A 27967-nucleotide genomic window follows, 5' to 3' on the forward strand; every position below is an offset into this window, starting at 1 on the left:
CTGACCTTCACTGACCCCTACTGACCCTCACTGACCCCCACTGACCCTCACTGACCCCTACTGACCCCCACTGACCCTGACTGACCCTCACTGACCCCCACTGACCTTCACTGACCCCCACTGACCCCTACTGACCCCTACTGACCTTCACTGACCCTGACTGACCCTCACTGACCCCCGCTGACCCTCACTGACCCCCACTGACCCTCACTGACCCCTACTGACCCTCACTGACCCTCACTGACCTTCACTGACCCCCGCTGACCCTCACTGACCTCCACTGTCCCTCACTGACCCTCACTGACCCCCACTGACCCTGACTGACCCTCACTGACCCTCACTGACCCCTACTGACATCACAGTCACACTGCACTATTATCATGTCATATTCCACTATTCTTGTAAATACTTGGCAATGAATCTGTTTCTGATTCTGATTGTGAGATTTCATGACTCATTTGACAGTTTCTGTTTACCACAGTTCTGTAGGAATCATTATCATAACCCTTATAGTCTGTGTCAGAGAAACACTCAGCACTGCCAAAACAACTTTCTTATTTCAGACAAAAAAGGATGAATCACAGTCAAATTCTAACTAAAACGAAAAATTACCATTCATTCTTATCAAAAACACATTATCTTTTCACCCAGCATCCATAACATCAAGTGACATCTATCAGTCACAGATTATTTTATTTTTTTTCATCTTTATTTTTTAAATAATTGTATTGTTTACCTTATGTTCCTGTGCAGCCTCGTCTACTGGGACGCAGTTATGAGATCTGTGTTTCTTTGAGGCCTGACACACCACACAGACGGGCTGTTTATCCTCCAGACAGAAGAGCTTGAGTTTCTCACCGTGCAGACTGCACAGCACCTCAGACCCTGCCTCAGCTCTCTGACTTCTCTGCTGTAAGAAGGCCTCACACACGTTCTTTAGAGCTAGGTTTATGATAAGACCCTCCGAGGATCTTCTCCTACAAACTGGACATTCACGAGATTCCTTGTGTTTCCAGGATTCCTGCAGACAGGCTTTACAGAAGCTGTGGCTACATGACAGAACGACAGGATCTTTAAAGATGTCACGGCACACAGGACAGGAGAGATCGTCCATTGGGAGAGACGATGTAGCAGCCATTTTCTCACACAATCCCAGTCCCTCTTCTCTAATAGCCTCTAAATATTACCTTAACTTTTGAAGAAAGTTCTCCTGCTTTTAAACACTTCAATAAGTAAAGCTGGACTCGGAGATAGCTATTTTGATCGTAGTATTTTCTTGTAATGGTTTAGTCTTGTGCTATTCCGTGCCGTAATCTTGCCACTGCTGTGTTGTAAGTCTGACAGAGCTGAACTTTACCCTCATCAGGTGGTTTAGGGTGTGGCTTACAGGGAACCAGGTTAGAGTGTGTGTGTACCTGGGTCACATGAGGTCGCTCTGCCTCTTCTTCAGGACAGACTGGGGTCACGCCGTGGTCACAGAGGTCATGTGGTCTGGTCGCTCAGAAACCCTCCCATGTCGTCATGAGATGGGGGTGGGATGGGAGGGGATTTTAAAGGTCAGAATCAGAATCAGAATCAGAATCAGAATCACTTTTACTACATCAATGTACGAGTACACAGAGTACAACTCTGGGGTTCAGGTTCTACAACACTGGCATTGCAGAAGAATATGAATCTAACTAAATCAATCATAGAATAAAGCAGGATACTAAATCAATCATAGAATAAAGCAGGATACTAAATCAACTCAATCAACAATAGCAGCAATTAGCAGCAGAATGACTGAATCAACAACAACAATAATAATAATAATCATAATCATAATAATAACTTTGATTTGTATGGCGCTTTTCCTGCAAACGTTGCAGCTCAAAGTGCTCCAATCATTATATAATCATCATTTAATAATTTTGTCATTTAAAGGCAATATTAAAAAGATGGGTTTTTAGTCTTGACTTGAACATATGTGCTGAGGTTACATCCCTAATGTAAACTGGCAGTGCATTCCACAATCTGGGTGCATAAAATGAGAATGCAGCCTCACCAAATCTCTTCTTTTGTACATGTGTATATAACAGTGGTGTAGTCTAGTTTTTTCTAGTGGGTATACTGTGATTTTGCCCTCCCAGTCAGAGCGACACCTGTCCCGTAGCGACACCCCATAAGCACCACCACACTCACTTATGCATACAGTATGCATCTACACCGGTGTTTGCTGCCTTGGGGGGGGGGGGGGGGGGGGGGGGTGGCATGGACTGTACTTGTACATCAAGCTGCCTCACGCTACGGAAACAGGAGATAGGCTCCTGCCCCCTAAGGGCCGTTAGGCTCGAGAACCATCGGTTCTCAAGGCTACTTATGTGGTCTTGACTACATGTCCACTTTCTCACCTGGTTCTTGCTCTCTCTCTCTGGTGTGCTGACTCCATCCTGCTCTCTCTCCTTCTCTCCCTCTCTATCCTCCTCTCTCCCTCTTTTGCTGTCAACCAAAAGGCAAATATAACAACCAGAGTATTTATAATTTAATAAGAGGTATAAATTGAATTCATATCAAATCATAACATCATTCTAATTTAATATTGGGTTGCTGTGGGCAATGCAGTCAGATACTGTCTTTACTTACTCTCTCACCTGTAAGAAAATCGTATGTCCAACTACAAAAAACAGACATTTCCAATGAGTGAGGGTTTGTTCCAATGCTTCAATCCACTGTCCATGTACTGTAAATATACCATTATGGTATTACCATAAAGCCCAATTCTAGCAGAATAAGAAAGATAGTATATCTACTTTAAGTAAAATAATAAAGTGCATCCAGTTAGCTCTTTAGCTGGCATGTGTGCAGCAGACTAGCTCATCTCATCACCTCTGAGCTAGCTAGCTTGCTAGTTATTTGACACTATTATTCACACCATGAAACTATAATCAGACACTTTCTAATCACAATAATAACGACTAATTTGAAGTTACCAACCTTCTCTGTCAGAACACAGTAATTATATTTGCTAACGTTTCAACTTGCTTACTTTCTTCTACAGAGCTTTCACCCTGCAAAAACTCTCTCGCGTCGCACGCGCACACAAAACAAAAACAAAAACCACTCCCTCATTGACTGGCGAGACTCGTGCCCTGCCTCCCCCTACCATCCTAGGATTCGCAAATTTGCGGCCCGCCCACCCCAAGGCTCTGTAGGGGAAATACTGAGACTAGCATTCTGAACGACTGGTTATGCGATAACAAACATGTCAGAAAGTTCGAAGTAAGTGCTTCGTAACACAGACGGGGTGAATGTTATGAATGAAAGTGAAAGTTCTGTCACAAAACGCCGTTACGTATCCTCGCGCATTTTTTAGTGGGTATACGCAAATCCTTGTCCTTTCCTAGTGGGTATACGGCGTAGTCCTGCGTATCACGTAGACTACACCACTGGTATATAAATAAAGTACAATAGAATAAAGTACAATGAGTAAGGTGATAATAGAAAGTAGAATAAGGTGATAAGGTGATAGTAGTAAACAAGTAGAACAAGGTGATAGTAGGCAAGGCAAGTCAAGGCAAGTTTATTTGTACAGCACATTTCATACAACAGGGGCAATCCAAAGTGCTTTACATACATTATTTAAAAATACAGCAAGAGGAGCATAAGAAAATAGATTAAAAAAAATAAAAAGACATGTTAATGGAAAAAATACATTGATAGAAGTGTTTGTGTTTAATCATAACTGGTGCAAAATATGAAGGTTTTTAGCTTAGATTTAAATATATTAAGGGTTTGGGCCTGTTTGATTTCTTCAGGGAGTTTGTTCCAGGAGCATGCAGCAGCGTGACTGAAAGCTGCTGCACCGTGTTTTGTTTTTACTCTTGGAATTATTAGCTGATTAGTCTCAGCTGATCTTAGGGACCTTGTGGGAATATAGGGTGGGAGGAGATCTGATATGTATTTTGGTCCAAGACCATTTTGTGATTTGTATGTAATTAGGAGGATTTTGAATTCAATTCTCTGAGAGACTGGTAGCCAGTGCAGGGATCTCAGGATTGGTGTAATGTGTTCACATTTCTTTGTTTTTGTTAGGACCCTAGCAGCGGCATTTTGGATGAGCTGCAACTTACGAACAGCTCCTTTAGATAGGCCTGTTAGTAGACCATTACAATAATCAAGTCTACTCGAAACAAATGCATGGATGAGTTTTTCAAGGTCTTGCTTGGACATGAAACCTCTCATTCTTGTTAGTAGAAAACAAGTAGAACAAGTTGATAACACACACACACACACACACACACTCACACTCACACTCACACTCACACACACACACACACACACAAACACACACACACACACACACACACACACTCACACTCACACTCACACACACACACACACACACACACTCACACTCACACTCACACTCACACTCACACTCACACACACACACACACACACACACACACACACACACCACACACACACACACACACACACACACACACACACACACACACACACACACACATAGGACGAGGTCTTCCTGGCTGTGCCCAGTGAGTGTGACAGAGACATTATATATATTATATATAGAGCTATATATATATATATATACTTCAAAACATGCACAGGTCAAAGTGGCCTGTTCAAAGGGAACACATGCAGTGAAACAGAGCTGACTTGTCTTGCTTCCTCCACAAAAAGCTTCTTCCCACTCCAAAGGCATCAAGTGCTCACTGGAAATGACTCCCAACACCTTGGTGACATTCTGAGATGTGTTTTCTCACGGGAGAAGCCATTGATGTCAAACTGTAAAGACTCTCTGTTGAATGACTGTAGAAATGTCCATCATGTCAGACTTTTCCTCAGCATTTAACCTTCCTCTTCTGTTTGTTTCATTTTCCAACTGTGCTACTTTCGGTCAAAATTGACCGGTGTGTTTTGCACAGTGATATCTCTGGAACCCCTTATCCAATTTTGATGGTTGACATCTCATTTGAACAGTCAAAGCAAGTAGAATCAAGGGGTGGCAGACAGAATGACACCAGGGGTAAATTTCATATTATAATTTTGCAGCAAGTTCAAAGATAATGTTTACTGTACATTACTGTATATTATAAAAATGCCTGCCATGTAGGCTGTGTGTACTGGAGATGGAAATTATTTAGTTAGTGTTGTAGCTGAGATTCTTCCCGTTCCATTGTTGTATGGGATGTATTGATTTATTGATATTTTAATTTTTATTACCCATTCATTTCCTATGGCGGTCAATTCTGACCGGAAACATCATAGGTGTGACACGGTTCAATAAATCCCCCAAAATGCAATGCAATTCAATGCAATCAAGTGTATATGCTCAGGGGCCTAGGGTGGAGGATAACATAAGGTCTTGAGGCAATGGGATGAAAAACACAATATTTATGATGACAAACAAAGTCATTCGGTCAGATTTGACCGTCAACAGAAGAGGAAGGTTAACTGTGGAGTGTAACACAAGGGATGTTCTTGTGGGGAGCATGCAGCGTCTGGCCTGTAGAGGGAGCTATAGGACTGTGGTGTGATGATTGGACACCGGCTGGTGCTAACCCACATCAGCCACACTCCACCACAGTCCTGTAGCTCCCCCTACAGGCCAGACTCTGCACGCTCCCCACAGGTCTATACAACCTTCAGCACTGCCATACATCGTCTACATTAAACACACTTGTGATGAAAAAGAAATAAATAATAATATTGCAACTCTGACACTTCTGCTGAAATACTTTACTGACAAATGTCCCATCTGACGAGGTATTACAGTGCATACAGTGTTTTGAAAAGCATGACAGTATTCATCCACCAGGATGTAATGCTGAGTGCACTTTGAATGTTCAGTTAAACATGTCAGGGGATTGTTTTTAGTGAGGGGAGAGGTCTCTCTGATTCAAGTTTGTTTCATATCATCATTAAAGCATTTTACACTGACCTTGATTGTGAGGTGTGAATCATAATGTCCTGATAAGTGGTGTTTCTACTTGATCACTCTGATTTCACTGCTTACATAACCTCAACCAGTTAACAAGAGATAATCACAGCCAACCTGAGCTCAATGTGACAGGGTCTGGTGAAAAGGTCCCCACGTAAGGCAAGGGCTTCTTTCTTTTTGACAGATTATGGAAGTACAGATTGTAAACTTTCAAATGAGGTGTCATACATTGAAATCTAAATAGTTGAAGAAGATATGCTTATTTGAATGTTGGTACCCCTCAAACCAAATACCAGAGAATATCGTTCTGAATCTAAACAGACGCGTTTGCTACCATCGCGTTTGGTAATCACTAAACACTGACCGACAGCAGATCTGGGATCAGCAAAAGAGCTTTTATTAAATGTCCCACAATTTACATATGAGGAGATCTTCCCAATGCAGAGCACTAGTCATAGAGGAATCACATTCTGCCTGTTGGATTAGGATTCATACTCTGAGCAAAGTAAGCAAGTAAGTATAATGTCAACACAGCAATTATAACTACTACAGCTTATGATAAAAAAATAAATCTTAATAATTTGACAGCCTTAATATTTTATATTTATGATTCTAATATCATAAGACTCACTTCCATGCCCCTGAGACACATTTAGTAACAAAAGAAAAAAGAAAGAACATACAGAATAAACAATAACAACTTTTTTGTTTGTTTAAGAAATCAACATTCTTAAGATACAATCATGAATATAAATCATTCAATTATTGAAAATGATAGTGTCGTGGATTTATTACCACACTTGTCATCAACTCTCTATAATTACCAGTGAGTCAGCATTTATATCAGCAAATGTAATGAAGCCTTATGTAAATGATTAACTATGTATCGAGCCTGTTATTGACTTTGGATCGGGTGGGAAAGACGGGTGGCCACCCCACCCCCCACCCCCCCTCCTCACTGGGATGACATCACGGTCAGAGACACCTCTGATTGGCAGATCTGTAGATCAGGGTGTTTAGCATCACCAGCTCCTCCAATACAGAAGAAGGGGAACAGTCTCTCAGTGAAGGTGTGTTTATAAGTGTGGATGAGTGTCATGTCTTCAGGGTCGTAGAAGGACACCTCCCCCTTGTTGTAGTCCAGCTGTACTCTGATCCTCTGGGGTCTCCTCTTCAGAGTGATGGTCTTACCCACTACATCTCTATACTCACCATCCGTCTGTTGTATAGCCCAGTATCCATACTGTGGTGATGCATATGGTACCTCCCCCTTTCTGTCACTGGACTCTTTAACCACACCCATGACCCATCCAGGATGGTCCCCCACCTCCACCTCCCAGCTGTGCTCTCCTGAGATGAACCCCTCAGAGGCCACAACATTTGGATGCTTCATGAACCGTTCTGGGTTGTCAGGCAGCTGCTGCCTTGACCCTCTCTGTCTCACACTGGTTAGATCATCAGACAGAGAGAGACAGGGATGTGCAGTGTTGGGGTCCAGAATCACAGGAGCTTCAAAACAAACACAGATGCATTCTACACATTATGCGCTGTATTATTTATTATACATATTATACATATATAATATATATATATATATATACATATGTAATATGTATATATTATACATTTGTGATGGCAGCTGGTCAAATGGAACGTGAGCATCATAATGCCTAGGTGAGAATGTTAGCTATAGCTAGCTATGTACTGTAAACTTCCCTTTGAAAAGCCTATCTGACCCAGTAACACTGACATATATTAACAGCTGGCAGCTGTCAATCTAGAGGGGAAGTGGTTGGGGGCGGGGTTAACCAGCTATTGTTACCGCCCATTACCTGGCTGTGCAGACGTGTGAAAAACTCAGATCTTTAAAAGGCTTTTTCTCAGGAATGTGATTTCAGGGGTACATTCAAATACACATGTCGTCTTCTGTTTTCTTCCAATTTCACATAATTTGAAAGCTGACAATCTGTACTTTCAGACTATGTCAAAAACTGAAAGATGACTTTGGCACCTGGCTGGTCAAAACACTGGCTGGTGTCACATAATATTATTATGAATGTATTAATGCGGTATGTTCTATGAACGTGTTCATATAATCTATTAGATATTCTTAATCCAATTCTGGTCAGTACTAACCGTGCTTGACAATCCCCTGCATCTTCTCCCAGACTCTGAACTGCAGGTTGCCCAGGTGTTTGGCCACGTCTATCAGCCCTCCTGAAACCTTCTCTGGGTCTGGCAGTGTGAACTGGGCTCTGGAAGAACATTCAGGAGTCAGTGCTGCTGTGGGCTTGGGTTCAGAACCCCAGAGAAGAGAGACCAGAGACAGATCACTTACCTTTCCTTACTGGCCTTGAAGTTCTGGAGAGGAACAGAGGAGAATTGTCATCAATGCTAGTGATGTCATCAATCAGTCTCTGAATACATTTACAATTACTGTCTGAGAGAAGGCATCCTTACCTGCAGGAAGGAGATGTCTTCAGCTTTCAGCTCCTTCTCTAAGGCTGTGAGTGTGTCTAAAAGTGATGATATTTGTCTGCTCAGTGCCTCAGTCTTCTCCTTCATCATCTGACTCTTCTGCTCCTCTTCCTCCCTCAGTGCAGCTATCCTGGCCTCCTCTTCCTCTCGTAGAAACTGGTGAAGTTTCTCAAACCCCTCCTTAATCTGTCTCTCTGTGTGCTGGGCCTGGCTCTGGAGACAGCAAGGGGAATAATATTATGATCACTGTAGTTTTACTACCATATAGTATGTTAACTAGTTTTACTTTAACTTTGGTATTATTATTATTATTATTATTATTATTATTATTATTATTCAAAGTTCAGGTGAAATGCATGCAGCTCTCTTTATGATTTTGAGTTGCAGATGCATGACTATCAGTTAGATGTCAACAGAATCCAATACTGAGACAACAAGAGAAGACCACATCACTGAATACAACACGTTGCCTGACGTACACAGTACCTTAATGTGCTCTGATGTTTCATCACAGGTTTGTTTAACTTTGTTAAAGACCTCCAGCTTCTCCTGTAAGGGTTTCAGAGCCGTCTGGAGTTCCTCCTGGATTGAGACAAAACTTTACTGAGGACATTTCTGGACTCATTTGACAGTTTCTGTTTACCACAGTTCTGTAGGAATCATTATCATAATCCTTATAGTCTGTCAGAGAAACACATTCTCTCAGCAGAACTATATTTGTTATTCCAGACAAAAAAGGATGAATCAAAGTCAAATTAAAACAGAAACTAAAAACGATCGTTCATTTTTATCATTGTGAAGAAAACAACGACCCTTTATCTTTTCAACCAGTCTGAATGCATGAGCAAAACATCAAGTGACATAGCTGTCTATCACTCACAGAATTTTAAATAGTCATCTTATTGTATCTTATTTATGTTTACCTTATGCTCCTGTGCAGCCTCGTCTACTGGGACACAGTCATGAGATCTGTGTTTCTTTGAGGCCTGACACACCACACAGACGGGCTGTTTATCCTCCAGACAGAAGAGCTTGCGTTTCTCACCGTGCAGACTGCACAGCACCACAGACCCTGCCTCAGCTCTCTGACTTCTCTGCTGTAAGAAGGCCTCACACACGTTCTTTAGGGCTAGGTTAAAGTAAAGAGGCTCATCCATTGAGGATCTTCTCCTACAAACTGGACATTCCCGAGATCCCTTGTGTCCCCAGTATTCCAGCAGACAGGCGTTACAGAAGCTGTGGCTACATTTCAGGAGGACAGGATCTTTAAAGATGTCACGGCACACAGGACAGGAGAGATCCTCCTCTGGGAGAGACGATGTAGCAGCCATGTTCTCACACGATGCCTGTTCCTCTTCTGTACTAGCTCTCTGACCTCTCTCCTGTAACTGAACTTCAAATGGACTGTTGCCTAGTAACCTGAACACAAACATGTAGTCTAATTAACGGTCATTTAGTAGTAGTACTAACTGTTGTATAAAAAAGCAATATCACACTCAAGGTCGTGCTGTTACTGAATATATACCTCGTAGATCCTATGATGATGTACCCACGTCAGCTATAGCTCCCGGAGTCAGCCACCAGTCGGTCAAGCTCCTCAAGTTCGCGGACGATACCACCCTGGTAGGGCTCATCTCCAAGGGGGAGATGAATCTGCTTACAGGAGCGAGATTGACTTGGTGGTCTCCTGGTGCACCCGGAACAACCTAGAGCTAAATGCTCTTAAGACAGTGGAGCTGATAGTGGACTTCAGGAGGAACCCACCCCCTCCCTCTCCAATCATACTGGGAGGCACTCCAGTCACCACAGTGGAGTCATGCCGCTTCCTTGGGGTGACAGTCTCTCGGGACTTGAAGTGGGGGCCCCACATCGACGCCCTCACAAAAAAGGCCCAGAAGAGACTGTTTTTCCTGAGGCAGCTCAGGAAATTCCACCTTCCTAAGACCACGCTGGTGAACTTCTACACGGCCATCATTGAGTCCATCGTCACCTCCGCCATCATCATCTGGTTCCCCGCTGCAGCGGCCAAGGACAAGGCCAAGCTGCAGCGGGTGATACGCTCGGCGGAGAGGGTGATTGGCTGCCCTTTGCCCCCCTAATTTGGTGCCCCCCCATTGGCTGGTGCCCCAGGGCATTCACCCGATGCAATATATGGATAATCCGGGCTTGGTCTTAATGTCATATGAAGGGAAGAGGGTAAGACACATTCTGCATATCCCAGTCCTGCGTCTTAATGTCATATGAAGGGAAGAGGGTAAGACACATTCTGTATAGCACAGTCCTGCGTCTTAATGTCATATGAAGGGAAGAGGGTAAGACACATTCTGCATATCACAGTCCTGCGTCTTAATGTCATATGAAGGGAAGAGGGTAAGACACATTCTGCATAGCACAGTCCTGCGTCTTAATGTCATATGAAGGGAAGAGGGTAAGACACATTCTGCATAGCACAGTCCTGCGTCTTAATGCCATATGAAGGGAAGAGGGTAAGACACATTCTGCATAGCACAGTCCTGCGTCTTAATGTCATATGAAGGGAAGAGGGTAAGACACATTCTGCATAGCACAGTCCTGCGTCTTAATGTCATATGAAGGGAAGAGGGTAAGACACTTTATCAAATCCACCTTGACGGAGTCTCACTTCAATCACGTTCACTGTGATTCAATGTTTATGTCTGTTCACTGTATGTCTGTCTGTCTGTCTGACTATCTGTTTGTCTTGTCTGTCTGTCTTGTCTGTCTGTCACACTGTCTGTCTGTCTTGTCTGTCTGACTGTCTCACTGTCTGTCTGACTGTCTCACTGCTTGTCTGTCTTGTCTGTCTTGTCTGTCTGTCTCACTGTTTGTCTGTCTCACTGTCTGTCTGACTGTCTCACTGTTTGTCTGTCTGTCTGTCATATGTCACATGACAGACAGCTACTAAAGGCTGGCCTAAGGTAGCCTACAGAAGGAAGGAAATGGCTGTGGTTTGTTTCTCCCTAGCCAGCTGTAGGTTCTCCAATCAGCTGTCTGCCACCACCCAAGGAACTGTAGGTTCTCCAATCAGCTGTCTGTCACAACCCAAGGAACTGTAGGTTCTCCAATCAGCTGTCTGTCACAACCCAAGGAACTGTAGGTTCTCCAATCAGCTGTCTGTCACCACCCAAGGAACTGTAGTTTCTCCAATCAGCTGTCTGTCACAACCCAAGGAACTGTAGGTTCTCCAATCAGCTGTCTGCCACCACCCAAGGAACTGTAGTTTCTCCAATCAGCTGTCTGCCACCACCCAAGGAACTGTAGGTTCTCCAATCAGCTGTCTGTCACAACCCAAGGAACTGTAGGTTCTCCAATCAGCTGTCTGCCACCACCCAAGGAACTGTAGTTTCTCCAATCAGCTGTCTGTCACCACCCAAGGAACTGAAGGTTCTCCAATCAGCTGTCTGTCACCAGCCAAGGAACTGTAGGTTCTCCAATCAGCTGTCTGTCACAACCCAAGGAACTGTAGGTTCTCCAATCAGCTGTCTGTCACAACCCAAGGAACTGTAGGTTCTCCAATCAGCTGTCTGTCACAACCCAAGGAACTGTAGGTTCTCCAATCAGCTGTCTGTCACAACCCAAGGAACTGTAGGTTCTCCAATCAGCTGTCTGTCACAACCCAAGGAACTGTAGGTTCTCCAATCAGCTGTCTGCCACCACCCAAGGAACTGTAGTTTCTCCAATCAGCTGTCTGTCACAACCCAAGGAACTGTAGGTTCTCCACCACCCAAGGAACTTAACCCTTGTGTGGTGTTCGGGTCAACCGGACCCGTTTTACATTTTTACTTGGTGAGAAATGGTACAAGAATACATTTGATCAATATGAAACTCCATGGCCTTGGCTTATTTTCTATGAAAAACATGTAAAAGTGGGGAAAAAAATGTTTTACACATCCTACAATACCCCAACACATTTATGTCCTTCATAAGATCTTCGGGTCATTTAGGCCCGGATGCACAGAGACACACAGAAACATACACACACTCACACTGACACTCACTCACACACCTCTGCTCTAGCTTTCCCGTGCTAAGAAGCCGTCTGCTCTCGCACTTTTTACCCTTTGAAGTGCAACATTGTAAACATGTAAACATGCAACTGCAAAAAGTACATTTGAGGTACACACACTGTCACATTCTGTGCTTCATGTGTTGTGTAGACAGGCATACCCATGCACACACAATTGTAGCCAGTGGTATTTCAGAATTATTTGGGATTTTTCAGACATAATACTGTATTTCGACAGTGACGGTGAAAACAGTGTACATTCCGTTCGTGTTTTGTGATTCAGCATTTGCAGACATTTTTGAGAGATGTATTTCATAGCTATTGGCAAAAACAGTTTGGTTCTTTCATTTCTATTCTTGTTCATGACCTGTATTTTCTTTACAGCTTTGATTATAATTAGATAAATGTGAAATTCAATTGAGAATATCAATTCAAAATAATAAACAGCAATGAAAACATTGTTTCATTAACATTTTTCCTAGATAAGTATGATTTATGACACCCAGGTCTTTATTATAGTGGATTTTGCATTTTCAAAGTTAGGGGCATCATGTGCGTAAAAACGCTTCTACTCATCATGCTGTCGTTCGGCCCCACCTATTCCCAGGGGTCTGACACTTTGTGGGTTGTTACTAAGAATCCTCTGCTCCAGCCTCTCCAAAGGGCAGCCCCCTAGATCCACCAGAACAAAAGATATGCACTTTTGAATGTGTACACAGTACCTATTGTGCATTATTGGGTACAGTACCTGTTTGTGCCCACAGGAGGCGCCCTTTAATAGTATGGGCTATTTTGGGGCTTTCTTGCGCCCTGAGTATACCCCCTTGTATGGGTCAGCCTTGGGACTAGGAGCACCGTGACAAGACAAGTGCTTTTAAAACCCCAATGATGTCCCGGGTCAACTGGACCCGAAGAGTACGAAAGGGTCCAAAAAGTGAACATCACACAAGGTTAACAGAATGGATTAGTTGTTTGAGTGTGCAGCTAATGATCTCTTCCATGTGTCTTGTGGTTGGTTAACTCTACTGTATCGTCCTCTATTGCATATCGAAGACATAGTGTTGATATTTTCCGAAAGCACTCAGGAATCATCACAATGTTTTAGTCGTTGTTTGTTGTCATACAGCATTTCATACAGACCTCATACAATATTTCATATTCATATGAAAGTGACTATTGTCACTTCTTCGTATTACTATATTATATTAGTGATTGTTGATTGTTGTCGACTGTTGTTGAGCGAGAAGCTCAAGATCCCAAAACATTTCTCTGTCAGGGTCGGCTGTGTGAGATGCACCTGATAAATAAATATGTTATTTTGATGTGATAAAGTCCTCGAGTTGTCCTCTATTATGCAGTCAGTGGAGGCAGATGAGATTGTTTCTCTTTGCTCAGCTTGCTTATAATATAATAATAATAACAACAATAACAATAATAATAATAACAATAATAATAATAATAACCTTTATTTGTGTAGCACTTTTCCTGCTAACGTTAAAGCTCAAAGTGCTTTAACATATCCACACAGCATAAAAAAATAATAATAGAACAATAGTAATCAATCAAACACACAACAGCAGTAATATAAACTACATCATAAAACAAGAATAAACCATACAATCCAAGGGGCATAGAACAAAGATAAACAAACTAAATAATAGATGAATTACTATATGAATGAATGGACTTTATTGTCATTGCTACAGTACAGGTACCAAACAACGAAATTTAGGAGTTATTATACGATGTAAACCACTAAAATACAATACAAATTACAATACAATACACATTTAGCAGTTACTATACGATGTAAACCACTAAAATACAATACAAATATATAGATTCATCGACTAACATTAAAAGAGACATTTAGGACATAACCCACGGGTCCCATCTCTCCCGTGTCTCTCTCTGGTCCGGGTGATGACGCGCACATGTGAGTCCTGGATCAGCCAATCAGCGTTCAAGCTCTCGGCGTTCTGCGTTGACCTCTAACGCGTCCTGCTCCGATCCAGGTCCTGCTAGGAGCGTTTCTGCCTCTGCTGCTGGTTCTGATGGACCTCGGCTGGCCCGGTCGCCTGGCCTGCTTCGCCCTGTGACAGGTGACAGACGTGATGTTCTCTCTCCAGAAACGACCTTTGAATTCCTGATTCATCGCTGCGCCGCGGAGACTCCCGACATCCCGGAAGCGTTTGTGGCATTTAGGGGAGGGGGGCTGGGTTACAAGATACAAGACAAGCAGCAGGTCACTCCTCCGCTCCGGTTTGGGACCGTACGGATACGATACGACACACGCACACACACACACACACACACACACACACACACACACACACACACACACACACACACACACACACACACACACACACACACACACGTTGTACAGGATATCCTCACTTGTCAGTAAAAACACACTGAGGACCCTATCAGGAGCTCTCATTCAATGTCACTTCGACTATGCCGTAACATCATGGTACTATAGAACCACAAAGGCCCATAAAACAAGACTCCAGACAGCCCAAAATAAACTGGTTAGGCTTCTGCTAGGCCTCAACCCTAGGACACATCTAACCGCTGCTCTTTTTTTGAGCCTTGATTGGCTACGAGTAGTTGACAGAGTGCAGCAGCTTGCACTGGGCCTAGTCTTCAAGATACGCTACACCACAAAGACACCCAAGTACCTGTCAACATACTTCCAAAAAGTGAACAACGTCCACACTTACAACACCAGAGGAAGCTCCACGAACCACGTTCAACCGCGTTGCACCACAAACAAGGGTTTAAACTCGTTTGCAAACTATGCAGTAAAGATGTGGAACGCCCTTCCTATAATCTTAAAGGAGTGCAAAACACTGCCCACCTTCAAAACCACTCTCAAAAAACATTTACAGGAGGCTGCAATCCGTAACTGGACCCTCTAAAACAAAAATCAGATTAAAAGACCTGAACTACCCACTGTACATACTTTGTGTTTTGTCCCCCGCCCCCACCTGTGGTGTATGTCCCCACCTGTCCTACCCGCTGTACATACCTTATGTTTTGTTGTATTGTTCTTCCCATGATGGATGTACGTTTATCTTGTAGATAGTAATAGTTATTTGTCTGTATTATCATGTAGATAGTACTAGTTATTTTCTTATGTCTGTCTTACATGTAACGATGAATTGAAAATCAAGGACCCCAATTGAAATAAGCCAGTGGCTTTCTTGGGTTTTTATCCTCTTAGTTTGACCTTGTATGTAATATGTACTTTCATGTACCTACTTCTGCAAACATTCTAATAAAGTTTTCAATCAATCAATCAAAACGCACGCACGCACGCACGCACGCACGCACGCACGCACACACACACACACACACACACACACACACACACACACACACACACACACACACACACACACACACACACACAAAAGCATGACAGTATTCATCCACCAGGATGTAATGCTGAGTGCACTTTGAATGTTCAGTTAAACATGTCAGGGGAATGTTTTTAGTGAGGGGAGAGGTCTCTCTGATTCAAGTTTGTTTCATATCATCATTAAAGCATTTTACACTGACCTTGATTGTGAGGTGTGAATCATAATGTCCTGATAAGTGGTGTTTCTACTTGATCACTCTGATTTCACTGCTTACATAACCTCAACCAGTTAACAAGAGATAATCACAGCCAACCTGAGCTCAATGTGACAGGGTCTGGTGAAAAGGTCCCCACGTAAGGCAAGGGCTTCTTTCTTTTTGACAGATTATGGAAGTGCAGATTGTAAACGTTCAAATGAGGTGTCATACATTGAAATCTAAATAGTTGAAGAAGATATGCTTATTTGAATGTTGGTACCCCTCAAACCAAATACCAGAGAATATCGTTCTGAATCTAAACAGACGCGTTTGCTACCATCGCGTTTGGTAATCACTAAACACTGACCGACAGCAGATCTGGGATCAGCAAAACAGCTTTTATTAAATGTCCCACAATGTACATATGAGGAGATCTTCCCAATGCAGAGCACTAGTCATAGAGGAATCACATTCTGCCTGTTGGATTAGGATTCATACTCTGAGCAAAGTAAGCAAGTAAGTATAATGTCAACACAGCAATTATAACTACTACAGCTTATGATAAAAAAATAAATCTTAATAATTTGACAGCCGTAATATTTTATATTTATGATTCTAATACCATAAGACTCACTTCCATGCCCCTGAGACACATTTAGTAACAAAAGAAAAAAGAAAGAAAATACAGAATAAACAATAACAACTTTTTTGTTTGTTTAAGAACTCAACATTCTTAAGATACAATCATGAATATAAATCATTCAATTATTGAAAATGATAGTGTCGTGGATTTATTACCACACTTGTCATCAACTCTCTATAATTACCAGTGAGTCAGCATTTATATCAGCAAATGTAATGAAGCCTTATGTAAATGATTAACTATGTATCTAAATGTAATGAAGCCTTATGTAAATGATTAACTATGTATCGAGCCTGTTATTGACTTTGGATCGGGTGGGAAAGACGGGTGGCCACCCCACCCCCCACCCCCCCTCCTCACTGGGATGACATCACGGTCAGAGACACCTCTGATTGGCAGATCTGTAGATCAGGGTGTTTAGCATCACCAGCTCCTCCAATAGAGAAGAAGGGGAACAGTCTCTCAGTGAAGGTGTGTTTATGAGTGTGGATGAGTGTCATGTCTTCAGGGTCGTAGAAGGACACCTCCCCCTTGTTGTAGTCCAGCTGTACTCTGATCCTCTGGGGTCTCCTCTTCAGAGTGATGGTCTTACCCACTGCATCTCTATACTTACCATCCGTCTGTTTTATAGCCCAGATTCCATACTGTGGTGATGCATATACCACCCCCTTTCTGTCACTGGACTCTTTAACCACACCCATGTTCCAGTGAGGATGGTCCCCCACCTCCACCTCCCAGCTGTGCTCTCCTGAGATGAACCCCTCAGAGCCCAGAATATTTGCATACTTCATGAACCGTTCTGGGTTGTCAGGCAGCTGTTGCCTTGACCCTCTCTGTCTCACACTGGTCAGATCATCAGACAGAGAGAGACAGGGATGTGCAGTGTTGGGGTCCAGAATCACAGGAGCTTCAAAACAAACACAGATGCATTCTACACATTATGCGCTGTATTATTTATTATACATATTATACATATATACATATGTAATATGTATTATATATTATACATTTGTGATGGCAGCTGGTCAAATGTAACGTGAGCATCATAATGCCTAGGTGAGAATGTTAGCTATAGCTAGCTATGTACTGTAAACTTCCCTTTGAAAAGCCTATCTGACCCAGTAACACTGACAGATATTAACAGCTGACAGCTGTCAATCTAGAGGGGAAGTGGTTGGGGGCGGGGTTAACCAGCTATTGTTACCGCCCATTACCTGGCAGTGCAGACGTGTGAAAAACTCAGATCTTTAAAAGGCTTTTTCTCAGGAATGTGATTTCAGGGGTACATTCAAATACACATGTCGTCTTCTGTTTTCTTCCAATTTCACATAATTTGAAAGCTGACAATCTGTACTTTCAGACTATGTCAAAAACTGAAAGATGACTTTGGCACCTGGCTGGTCAAAACACTGGCTGGTGTCACATAATATTATTATGAATGTATTAATGCGGTATGTTCTATGAACGTGTTCATATAATCTATTAGATATTCTTAATCCAATTCTGGTCAGTACTAACCGTGCTTGACAATCCCCTGCATCTTCTCCCAGACTCTGAACTGCAGGTTGCCCAGGTGTTTGGCCATGTCTATCAGCCCTCCTGAAACCTTCTCTGGGTCTGGCAGTGTGAACTGGGCTCTGGAAGAACATTCAGGAGTCAGTGCTGCTGTGGGCTTGGGTTCAGAACCCCAGAGAAGAGAGACCAGAGACAGATCACTTACCTTTCCTTACTGGCCTTGAAGTTCTGGAGAGGAACAGAGGAGAATTGTCATCAATGCTAGTGATGTCATCAATCAGTCTCTGAATACATTTACAATTACTGTCTGAGAGAAGGCATCCTTACCTGCAGGAAGGAGATGTCTTCAGCTTTCAGCTCCTTCTCTAAGGCTGTGAGTGTGTCTAAAAGTGATGATATTTGTCTGCTCAGTGCCTCAGTCTTCTCCTTCATCATCTGACTCTTCTGCTCCTCTTCCTCCCTCAGTGCAGCTATCCTGGCCTCCTCTTCCTCTCGTAGAAACTGGTGAAGTTTCTCAAACCCCTCCTTAATCTGTCTCTCTGTGTGCTGGGCCTGGCTCTGGAGACAGCAAGGGGAATAATATTATGATCACTGTAGTTTTACTACCATATAGTATGTTAACTAGTTTTACTTTAACTTTGGTATTATTATTATTATTATTATTATTATTATTATTATTATTATTATTCAAAGTTCAGGTGAAATGTATGCAGCTCTCTTTATGATTTTGAGTTGCAGATGCATGACTATCAGTTAGATGTCAACAGAATCCAATACTGAGACAACAAGAGAAGACCACATCACTGAATACAACACGTTGCCTGACGTACACAGTACCTTAATGTGCTCTGATGTTTCATCACAGGTTTTAAAACTTTGTTAAAGACCTCCAGCTTCTCCTGTAAGGGTTTCAGAGCCGTCTGGAGTTCCTCCTGGATTGAGACAAAACTTTACTGAGGACATTTCTGGACTCATTTGACAGTTTCTGTTTACCACAGTTCTGTAGGAATCATTATCATAATCCTTATAGTCTGTCAGAGAAACACATTCTCTCAGCAGAACTATATTTGTTATTCCAGACAAAAAAGGATGAATCAAAGTCAAATTAAAACAGAAACTAAAAACGATCGTTCATTTTTATCATTGTGAAGAAAACAACGACCCTTTCTGTTTTCTACCAGTCTGAACGCAGGAGCAAAACATCAAGTGACATAGCTGTCGATCACTCACAGAATTTTAAATAGTCATCTTATTGTATCTTATTCATGTTTACCTTATGCTCCTGTGCAGCCTCGTCTACTGGGACACAGTCATGAGATCTGTGTTTCTTTGAGACCTGACACACCACACAGACGGGCTGTTTATCCTCCACACAGAAGAGCTTGCGTTTCTCACCGTGCAGACTGCACAGCACCCCAGACCCTGCCTCAGCTCTCTGACCTCTCTGCTGTAAGAAGGCCTCACACAGGTTCTTTAGGGCTAGGTTAAAGTAAAGAGGCTCATCCATTGAGGATCTTCTCCTACAAACTGGACATTCCCGAGATCCCTTGTGTCCCCAGTATTCCAGCAGACAGGCGTTACAGAAGCTGTGGCTACATTTCAGGAGGACAGGATCTTTAAAGATGTCACGGCACACAGGACAGGAGAGATCCTCCTCTGGGAGAGACGATGTAGCAGCCATGTTCTCACACGATGCCTGTTCCTCTTCTGTACTAGCTCTCTGACCTCTCTCCTGTAACTGAACTTCAAATGGACTGTTGCCTAGTAACCTGAACACAAACATGTAGTCTAATTAACGGTCATTTAGTAGTAGTACTAACTGTTGTATAAAAAAGCAATATCACACTCAAGGTCGTGCTGTTACTGAATATATACCTCGTAGATCCTATGATGTACCCACGTCAGCTAGCACTAGCTCCCGGAGTTAGCCACCGTTAGCTAACAATGACTCGGCTCCCAGTGACAGATGGCTCACAGCTAACTCAACCGCACTCACCACCCGTTGTTTTGCTAAGTCATAATCATACAGCCAATTTCTCCACATATACGGCCAGAGCTAGATATGTAACTGGAGTAGTAAATGCGTATCTATCTGTAATTCAAATAGGAATACCTCTCGATTTCCGCTATTGTCAAAACAAAGATGGAACCTCGACTAGGCCAGTTTAAATTTTCAAGATGGCGGCGCGTCATCGCGCACCTGTCTGTGATTGGGGGGGGGGGGGGGGCACTTGTCTGTGACTGGGGGTGGGGCACTCGCAATTATTTATCTTATTATTTATATGATAGCCTAAATATAACCGTTAGTTTTGTACCTGTGTGGATGTCTTCCAGTAAATATAGCCTATATTTTAAAAATGTGGCCAAAATATTTTAAAGGTCTATTCATTGTCCGAATAATTTGGTGCCCCCCCATTGGCTGGTGCCCCAGGGCATTCACCCGATGCAATATATGGATAATCCGGGCTTGGTCTTAATGTCATATGAAGGGAAGAGGGTAAGACACATTCTGCATATCACAGTCCTGCGTCTTAATGTCATATGAAGGGAAGAGGGTAAGACACATTCTGCATAGCACAGTCCTGCGTCTTAATGTCATATGAAGGGAAGAGGGTAAGACACATTCTGCATAGCACAGTCCTGCGTCTTAATGCCATATGAAGGGAAGAGGGTAAGACACATTCTGCATAGCACAGTCCTGCGTCTTAATGCCATATGAAGGGAAGAGGGTAAGACACATTCTGTATAGCACAGTCCTGCGTCTTAATGTCATATGAAGGGAAGAGGGTAAGACACATTCTGCATAGCACAGTCCTGCGTCTTAATGTCATATGAAGGGAAGAGGGTAAGACACATTCTGTATAGCACAGTCCTGCGTCTTAATGCCATATGAAGGGAAGAGGGTAAGACACATTCTGCATAGCACAGTCCTGCGTCTTAATGTCATATGAAGGGAAGAGGGTAAGACACATTCTGCATAGCACAGTCCTGCGTCTTAATGCCATATGAAGGGAAGAGGGTAAGACACATTCTGCATAGCACAGTCCTGCGTCTTAATGTCATATGAAGGGAAGAGGGTAAGACACTTTATCAAATCCACCTTGACGGAGTCTCACTTCAATCACGTTCACTGTGATTCAATGTTTATGTCTGTTCACTGTATGTCTGTCTGTCTGTCTGACTATCTGTTTGTCTTGTCTGTCTTGTCTGTCTGTCACACTGTCTGTCTGTCTTGTCTGTCTGACTGTCTCACTGTCTGTCTGACTGTCTCACTGCTTGTCTGTCTTGTCTGTCTGTCTTGTCTGTCTGTCTCACTGTTTGTCTGTCTCACTGTCTGTCTGACTGTCTCACTGTTTGTCTGTCTGTCTGTCATTATGTCACATGACAGACAGCTACTAAAGGCTGGCCTAAGGTAGCCTACAGAAGGAAGGAAATGGCTGTGGTTTGTTTCTCCCTAGCCAGCTGTAGGTTCTCCAATCAGCTGTCTGCCACCACCCAAGGAACTGTAGGTTCTCCAATCAGCTGTCTGTCACAACCCAAGGAACTGTAGGTTCTCCAATCAGCTGTCTGTCACAACCCAAGGAACTGTAGGTTCTCCAATCAGCTGTCTGTCACCACCCAAGGAACTGTAGTTTCTCCAATCAGCTGTCTGTCACAACCCAAGGAACTGTAGGTTCTCCAATCAGCTGTCTGCCACCACCCAAGGAACTGTAGTTTCTCCAATCAGCTGTCTGCCACCACCCAAGGAACTGTAGGTTCTCCAATCAGCTGTCTGTTACAACCCAAGGAACTGTAGGTTCTCCACCACCCAAGGAACTTAACAGAATGGATTAGTTGTTTGAGTGTGCAGCTAATGATCTCTTCCATGTGTCTTGTGGTTGGTTAACTCTACTGTATCGTCCTCTATTGCATATCGAAGACATAGTGTTGATATTTTCCGAAAGCACTCAGGAATCATCACAATGTTTCAGTCGTTGTTTGTTGTCATACAGCATTTCATACAGACCTCATACAATATTTCATATTCATATGAAAGTGACTATTGTCACTTCTTCGTATTACTATATTATATTAGTGATTGTTGATTGTTGTCGACTGTTGTTGAGCGAGAAGCTCAAGATCCCAAAACATTTCTCTGTCAGGGTCGGCTGTGTGAGATGCACCTGATAAATAAATATGTTATTTTGATGTGATAAAGTCCTCGAGTTGTCCTCTATTATGCAGTCAGTGGAGGCAGATGAGATTGTTTCTCTTTGCTCAGCTTGCTTATAATATAATAATAATAACAACAATAACAATAATAATAATAACAATAATAATAATAATAACCTTTATTTGTGTAGCACTTTTCCTGCTAACGTTAAAGCTCAAAGTGCTTTAACATATCCACACAGCATAAAAAAATAATAATAGAACAATAGTAATCAATCAAACACACAACAGCAGTAATATAAACTACATCATAAAACAAGAATAAACCATACAATCCAAGGGGCATAGAACAAAGATAAACAAACTAAATAATAGATGAATTACTATATGAATGAATGGACTTTATTGTCATTGCTACAGTACAGGTACCAAACAACGAAATTTAGGAGTTATTATACGATGTAAACCACTAAAATACAATACAAATTACAATACAATACAAATTTAGCAGTTACTATACGATGTAAACCACTAAAATACAATACAAATATATAGATTCATCGACTAACATTAAAAGAGACATTTAGGACATAACCCACGGGTCCCATCTCTCCCGTGTCTCTCTCTGGTCCGGGTGATGACGCGCACATGTGAGTCCTGGATCAGCCAATCAGCGTTCAAGCTCTCGGCGTTCTGCGTTGACCTCTAACGCGTCCTGCTCCGATCCAGGTCCTGCTAGGAGCGTTTCTGCCTCTGCTGCTGGTTCTGATGGACCTCGGCTGGCCCGGTCGCCTGGCCTGCTTCGCCCTGTGACAGGTGACAGACGTGATGTTCTCTCTCCAGAAACGACCTTTGAATTCCTGATTCATCGCTGCGCCGCGGAGACTCCCGACATCCCGGAAGCGTTTGTGGCATTTAGGGGAGGGGAGGGGGGGGGGGCTGGGTTACAAGATACAAGACAAGCAGCAGGTCACTCCTCCGCTCCGGTTTGGGACCGTACGGATACGATACGACACACGCACACACACACACACACACACACACACACACACACACACGCACGCACGCACGCACGCACGCACGCACGCACGCACACACACACACACACACACACACACACACACACACACACACACACACACACACACACACACACACACACACACACACACAAAAGCATGACAGTATTCATCCACCAGGATGTAATGCTGAGTGCACTTTGAATGTTCAGTTAAACATGTCAGGGGAATGTTTTTAGTGAGGGGAGAGGTCTCTCTGATTCAAGTTTGTTTCATATCATCATTAAAGCATTTTACACTGACCTTGATTGTGAGGTGTGAATCATAATGTCCTGATAAGTGGTGTTTCTACTTGATCACTCTGATTTCACTGCTTACATAACCTCAACCAGTTAACAAGAGATAATCACAGCCAACCTGAGCTCAATGTGACAGGGTCTGGTGAAAAGGTCCCCACGTAAGGCAAGGGCTTCTTTCTTTTTGACAGATTATGGAAGTGCAGATTGTAAACTTTCGAATGAGGTGTCATACATTGAAATCTAAATAGTTGAAGAAGATATGCTTATTTGAATGTTGGTACCCCTCAAACCAAATACCAGAGAATATCGTTCTGAATCTAAACAGACGCGTTTGCTACCATCGCGTTTGGTAATCACTAAACACTGACCGACAGCAGATCTGGGATCAGCAAAACAGCTTTTATTAAATGTCCCACAATGTACATATGAGGAGATCTTCCCAATGCAGAGCACTAGTCATAGAGGAATCACATTCTGCCTGTTGGATTAGGATTCATACTCTGAGCAAAGTAAGCAAGTAAGTATAATGTCAACACAGCAATTATAACTACTACAGCTTATGATAAAAAAATAAATCTTAATAATTTGACAGCCTTAATATTTTATATTTATGATTCTAATACCATAAGACTCACTTCCATGCCCCTGAGACACATTTAGTAACAAAAGAAAAAAGAAAGAACATACAGAATAAACAATAACAACTTTTGTTTTTGTTTAAGAACTCAACATTCTTAAGATACAATCATGAATATAAATCATTCAATTATTGAAAATGATAGTGTCGTGGATTTATTACCACACTTGTCATCAACTCTCTATAATTACCAGTGAGTCAGCATTTATATCAGCAAATGTAATGAAGCCTTATGTAAATGATTAACTATGTATCTAAATGTAATGAAGCCTTATGTAAATGATTAACTATGTATCGAGCCTGTTATTGACTTTGGATCGGGTGGGAAAGACGGGTGGCCACCCCACCCCCCACCCCCCACCCCCCCCTCCTCACTGGGATGACATCACGGTCAGAGACACCTCTGATTGGCAGATCTGTAGATCAGGGTGTTTAGCATCACCAGCTCCTCCAATACAGAAGAAGGGGAACAGTCTCTCAGTGAAGGTGTGTTTATAAGTGTGGATGAGTGTCATGTCTTCAGGGTCGTAGAAGGACACCTCCCCCTTGTTGTAGTCCAGCTGTACTCTGATCCTCTGGGGTCTCCTCTTCAGAGTGATGGTCTTACCCACTACATCTGTATACTCACCATCCGTCTGTTGTATAGCCCAGTATCCATACTGTGGTGATGTTAGTACCTCCTCCTTTCTGTCACTGGACTCTTTAACCACACCCATGACCCATCCAGGATGGTCCCCCACCTCCACCTCCCAGCTGTGCTCTCCTGAGATGAACCCCTCAGAGGCCACAACATTTGGATGCTTCATGAACCGTTCTGGGTTGTCAGGCAGCTGCTTCCTTGACCCTCTCTGTCTCACACTGGTCAGATCATCAGACAGAGAGAGACAGGGATGTGCAGTGTTGGGGTCCAGAATCACAGGAGCTTCAAAACAAACACAGATGCATTCTACACATTATGCGCTGTATTATTTATTATACATATTATACATATATAATATATATATATATACATATGTAATATGTATTATATATTATACATTTGTGATGGCAGCTGGTCAAATGGAACGTGAGCATCATAATGCCTAGGTGAGAATGTTAGCTATAGCTAGCTATGTACTGTAAACTTCCCTTTGAAAAGCCTATCTGACCCAGTAACACTGACAGATATTAACAGCTGGCAGCTGTCAATCTAGAGGGGAAGTGGTTGGGGGCGGGGTTAACCAGCTATTGTTACCGCCCATTACCTGGCTGTGCAGACGTGTGAAAAACTCAGATCTTTAAAAGGCTTTTTCTCAGGAATGTGATTTCAGGGGTACATTCAAATACACATGTCGTCTTCTGTTTTCTTCCAATTTCACATAATTTGAAAGCTGACAATCTGTACTTTCAGACTATGTCAAAAACTGAAAGATGACTTTGGCACCTGGCTGGTCAAAACACTGGCTGGTGTCACATAATATTATTATGAATGTATTAATGCGGTATGTTCTATGAACGTGTTCATATAATCTATTAGATATTCTTAATCCAATTCTGGTCAGTACTAACCGTGCTTGACAATCCCCTGCATCTTCTCCCAGACTCTGAACTGCAGGTTGCCCAGGTGTTTGGCCACGTCTATCAGCCCTCCTGAAACCTTCTCTGGGTCTGGCAGTGTGAACTGGGCTCTGGAAGAACATTCAGGAGTCAGTGCTGCTGTGGGCTTGGGTTCAGAACCCCAGAGAAGAGAGACCAGAGACAGATCACTTACCTTTCCTTACTGGCCTTGAAGTTCTGGAGAGGAACAGAGGAGAATTGTCATCAATGCTAGTGATGTCATCAATCAGTCTCTGAATACATTTACAATTACTGTCTGAGAGAAGGCATCCTTACCTGCAGGAAGGAGATGTCTTCAGCTTTCAGCTCCTTCTCTAAGGCTGTGAGTGTGTCTAAAAGTGATGATATTTGTCTGCTCAGTGCCTCAGTCTTCTCCTTCATCATCTGACTCTTCTGCTCCTCTTCCTCCCTCAGTGCAGCTATCCTGGCCTCCTCTTCCTCTCGTAGAAACTGGTGAAGTTTCTCAAACCCCTCCTTAATCTGTCTCTCTGTGTGCTGGGCCTGGCTCTGGAGACAGCAAGGGGAATAATATTATGATCACTGTAGTTTTACTACCATATAGTATGTTAACTAGTTTTACTTTAACTTTGGTATTATTATTATTATTATTATTATTATTATTATTATTATTATTCAAAGTTCAGGTGAAATGCATGCAGCTCTCTTTATGATTTTGAGTTGCAGATGCATGACTATCAGTTAGATGTCAACAGAATCCAATACTGAGACAACAAGAGAAGACCACATCACTGAATACAACACGTTGCCTGACGTACACAGTACCTTAATGTGCTCTGATGTTTCATCACAGGTTTTTAAAACTTTGTTAAAGACCTCCAGCTTCTCCTGTAAGGGTTTCAGAGCCGTCTGGAGTTCCTCCTGGATTGAGACAAAACTTTACTGAGGACATTTCTGGACTCATTTGACAGTTTCTGTTTACCACAGTTCTGCAGGAATCATTATCATAATCCTTATAGTCTGTGTCAGAGAAACACATTCTCTCAGCAGAACTATATTTGTTATTCCAGACAAAAAAGGATGAATCAAAGTCAAATTAAAACAGAAACTAAAAACGATCGTTCATTTTTATCATTGTGAAGAAAACAACGACCCTTTCTGTTTTCTACCAGTCTGAACGCAGGAGCAAAACATCAAGTGACATAGCTGTCGATCACTCACAGAATTTTAAATAGTCATCTTATTGTATCTTATTCATGTTTACCTTATGCTCCTGTGCAGCCTCGTCTACTGGGACACAGTCATGAGATCTGTGTTTCTTTGAGACCTGACACACCACACAGACGGGCTGTTTATCCTCCACACAGAAGAGCTTGCGTTTCTCACCGTGCAGACTGCACAGCACCCCAGACCCTGCCTCAGCTCTCTGACTTCTCTGCTGTAAGAAGGCCTCACACACGTTCTTTAGGGCTAGGTTAAAGTAAAGAGGCTCATCCATTGAGGATCTTCTCCTACAAACTGGACATTCCCGAGATCCCTTGTGTCCCCAGTATTCCAGCAGACAGGCGTTACAGAAGCTGTGGCTACATTTCAGGAGGACAGGATCTTTAAAGATGTCACGGCACACAGGACAGGAGAGATCCTCCTCTGGGAGAGACGATGTAGCAGCCATGTTCTCACACGATGCCTGTTCCTCTTCTGTACTAGCTCTCTGACCTCTCTCCTGTAACTGAACTTCAAATGGACTGTTGCCTAGTAACCTGAACACAAACATGTAGTCTAATTAACGGTCATTTAGTAGTAGTACTAACTGTTGTATAAAAAAGCAATATCACACTCAAGGTCGTGCTGTTACTGAATATATACCTCGTAGATCCTATGATGTACCCACGTCAGCTAGCACTAGCTCCCGGAGTTAGCCACCGTTAGCTAACAATGACTCGGCTCCCAGTGACAGATGGCTCACAGCTAACTCAACCGCACTCACCACCCGTTGTTTTGCTAAGTCATAATCATACAGCCAATTTCTCCACATATACGGCCAGAGCTAGATATGTAACTGGAGTAGTAAATGCGTATCTATCTGTAATTCAAATAGGAATATTACCTCTCGATTTCCGCTATTGTCAAAACAA

General features: G+C 42.7%; 2 protein-coding genes and 1 pseudogene across 3 annotated transcripts in view; all 3 read right to left on the minus strand.

Moving 5' to 3' along the window:
- LOC308150818 (uncharacterized protein) overlaps positions 1–9756 on the minus strand; it is a gene marked incomplete at both ends in the record, with an annotated part of 48213 nt that extends 38457 nt beyond the window's left edge. Inside the window, 7 exons of the mRNA XM_080523610.1 lie at positions 737–1166; positions 6907–7456; positions 8084–8202; positions 8286–8308; positions 8408–8638; positions 8912–9007; positions 9349–9756. Of these exons, the coding sequence (XP_080379736.1) occupies positions 737–1166; positions 6907–7456; positions 8084–8202; positions 8286–8308; positions 8408–8638; positions 8912–9007; positions 9349–9756 (1857 nt within the window). The remainder of the gene's footprint in view (positions 1–736; positions 1167–6906; positions 7457–8083; positions 8203–8285; positions 8309–8407; positions 8639–8911; positions 9008–9348) is intronic.
- Positions 9757–17012: 7256 nt separating this feature from the next.
- On the minus strand, positions 17013–19852 carry LOC308151567 (E3 ubiquitin-protein ligase TRIM35-like; annotated as a pseudogene). The gene is made up of 6 exons: positions 19445–19852; positions 19009–19103; positions 18499–18729; positions 18377–18399; positions 18175–18293; positions 17013–17563 (listed from the first exon to the last, which is right to left on the minus strand). The product of its transcript is annotated as an E3 ubiquitin-protein ligase TRIM35-like (transcript).
- Positions 19853–24649: 4797 nt separating this feature from the next.
- On the minus strand, positions 24650–27504 carry LOC308150819 (E3 ubiquitin-protein ligase TRIM35-like; the record flags this gene model as incomplete). Its single annotated transcript, XM_080523611.1, has 6 exons — positions 24650–25200; positions 25827–25945; positions 26029–26051; positions 26151–26381; positions 26658–26753; positions 27097–27504. 6 exons carry the CDS (start codon positions 27502–27504, stop codon positions 24650–24652), a joined length of 1428 nt encoding a protein of 475 aa, XP_080379737.1.
- Between the last annotated feature and the right edge of the window lie 463 nt (positions 27505–27967).

Source organism: Nansenia antarctica, assembly GCF_963989245.1.
Source record: "Nansenia antarctica genome assembly, chromosome: 2".
In the NCBI taxonomy this organism is placed as follows: Eukaryota; Metazoa; Chordata; class Actinopteri; order Argentiniformes; family Microstomatidae; genus Nansenia; species Nansenia antarctica.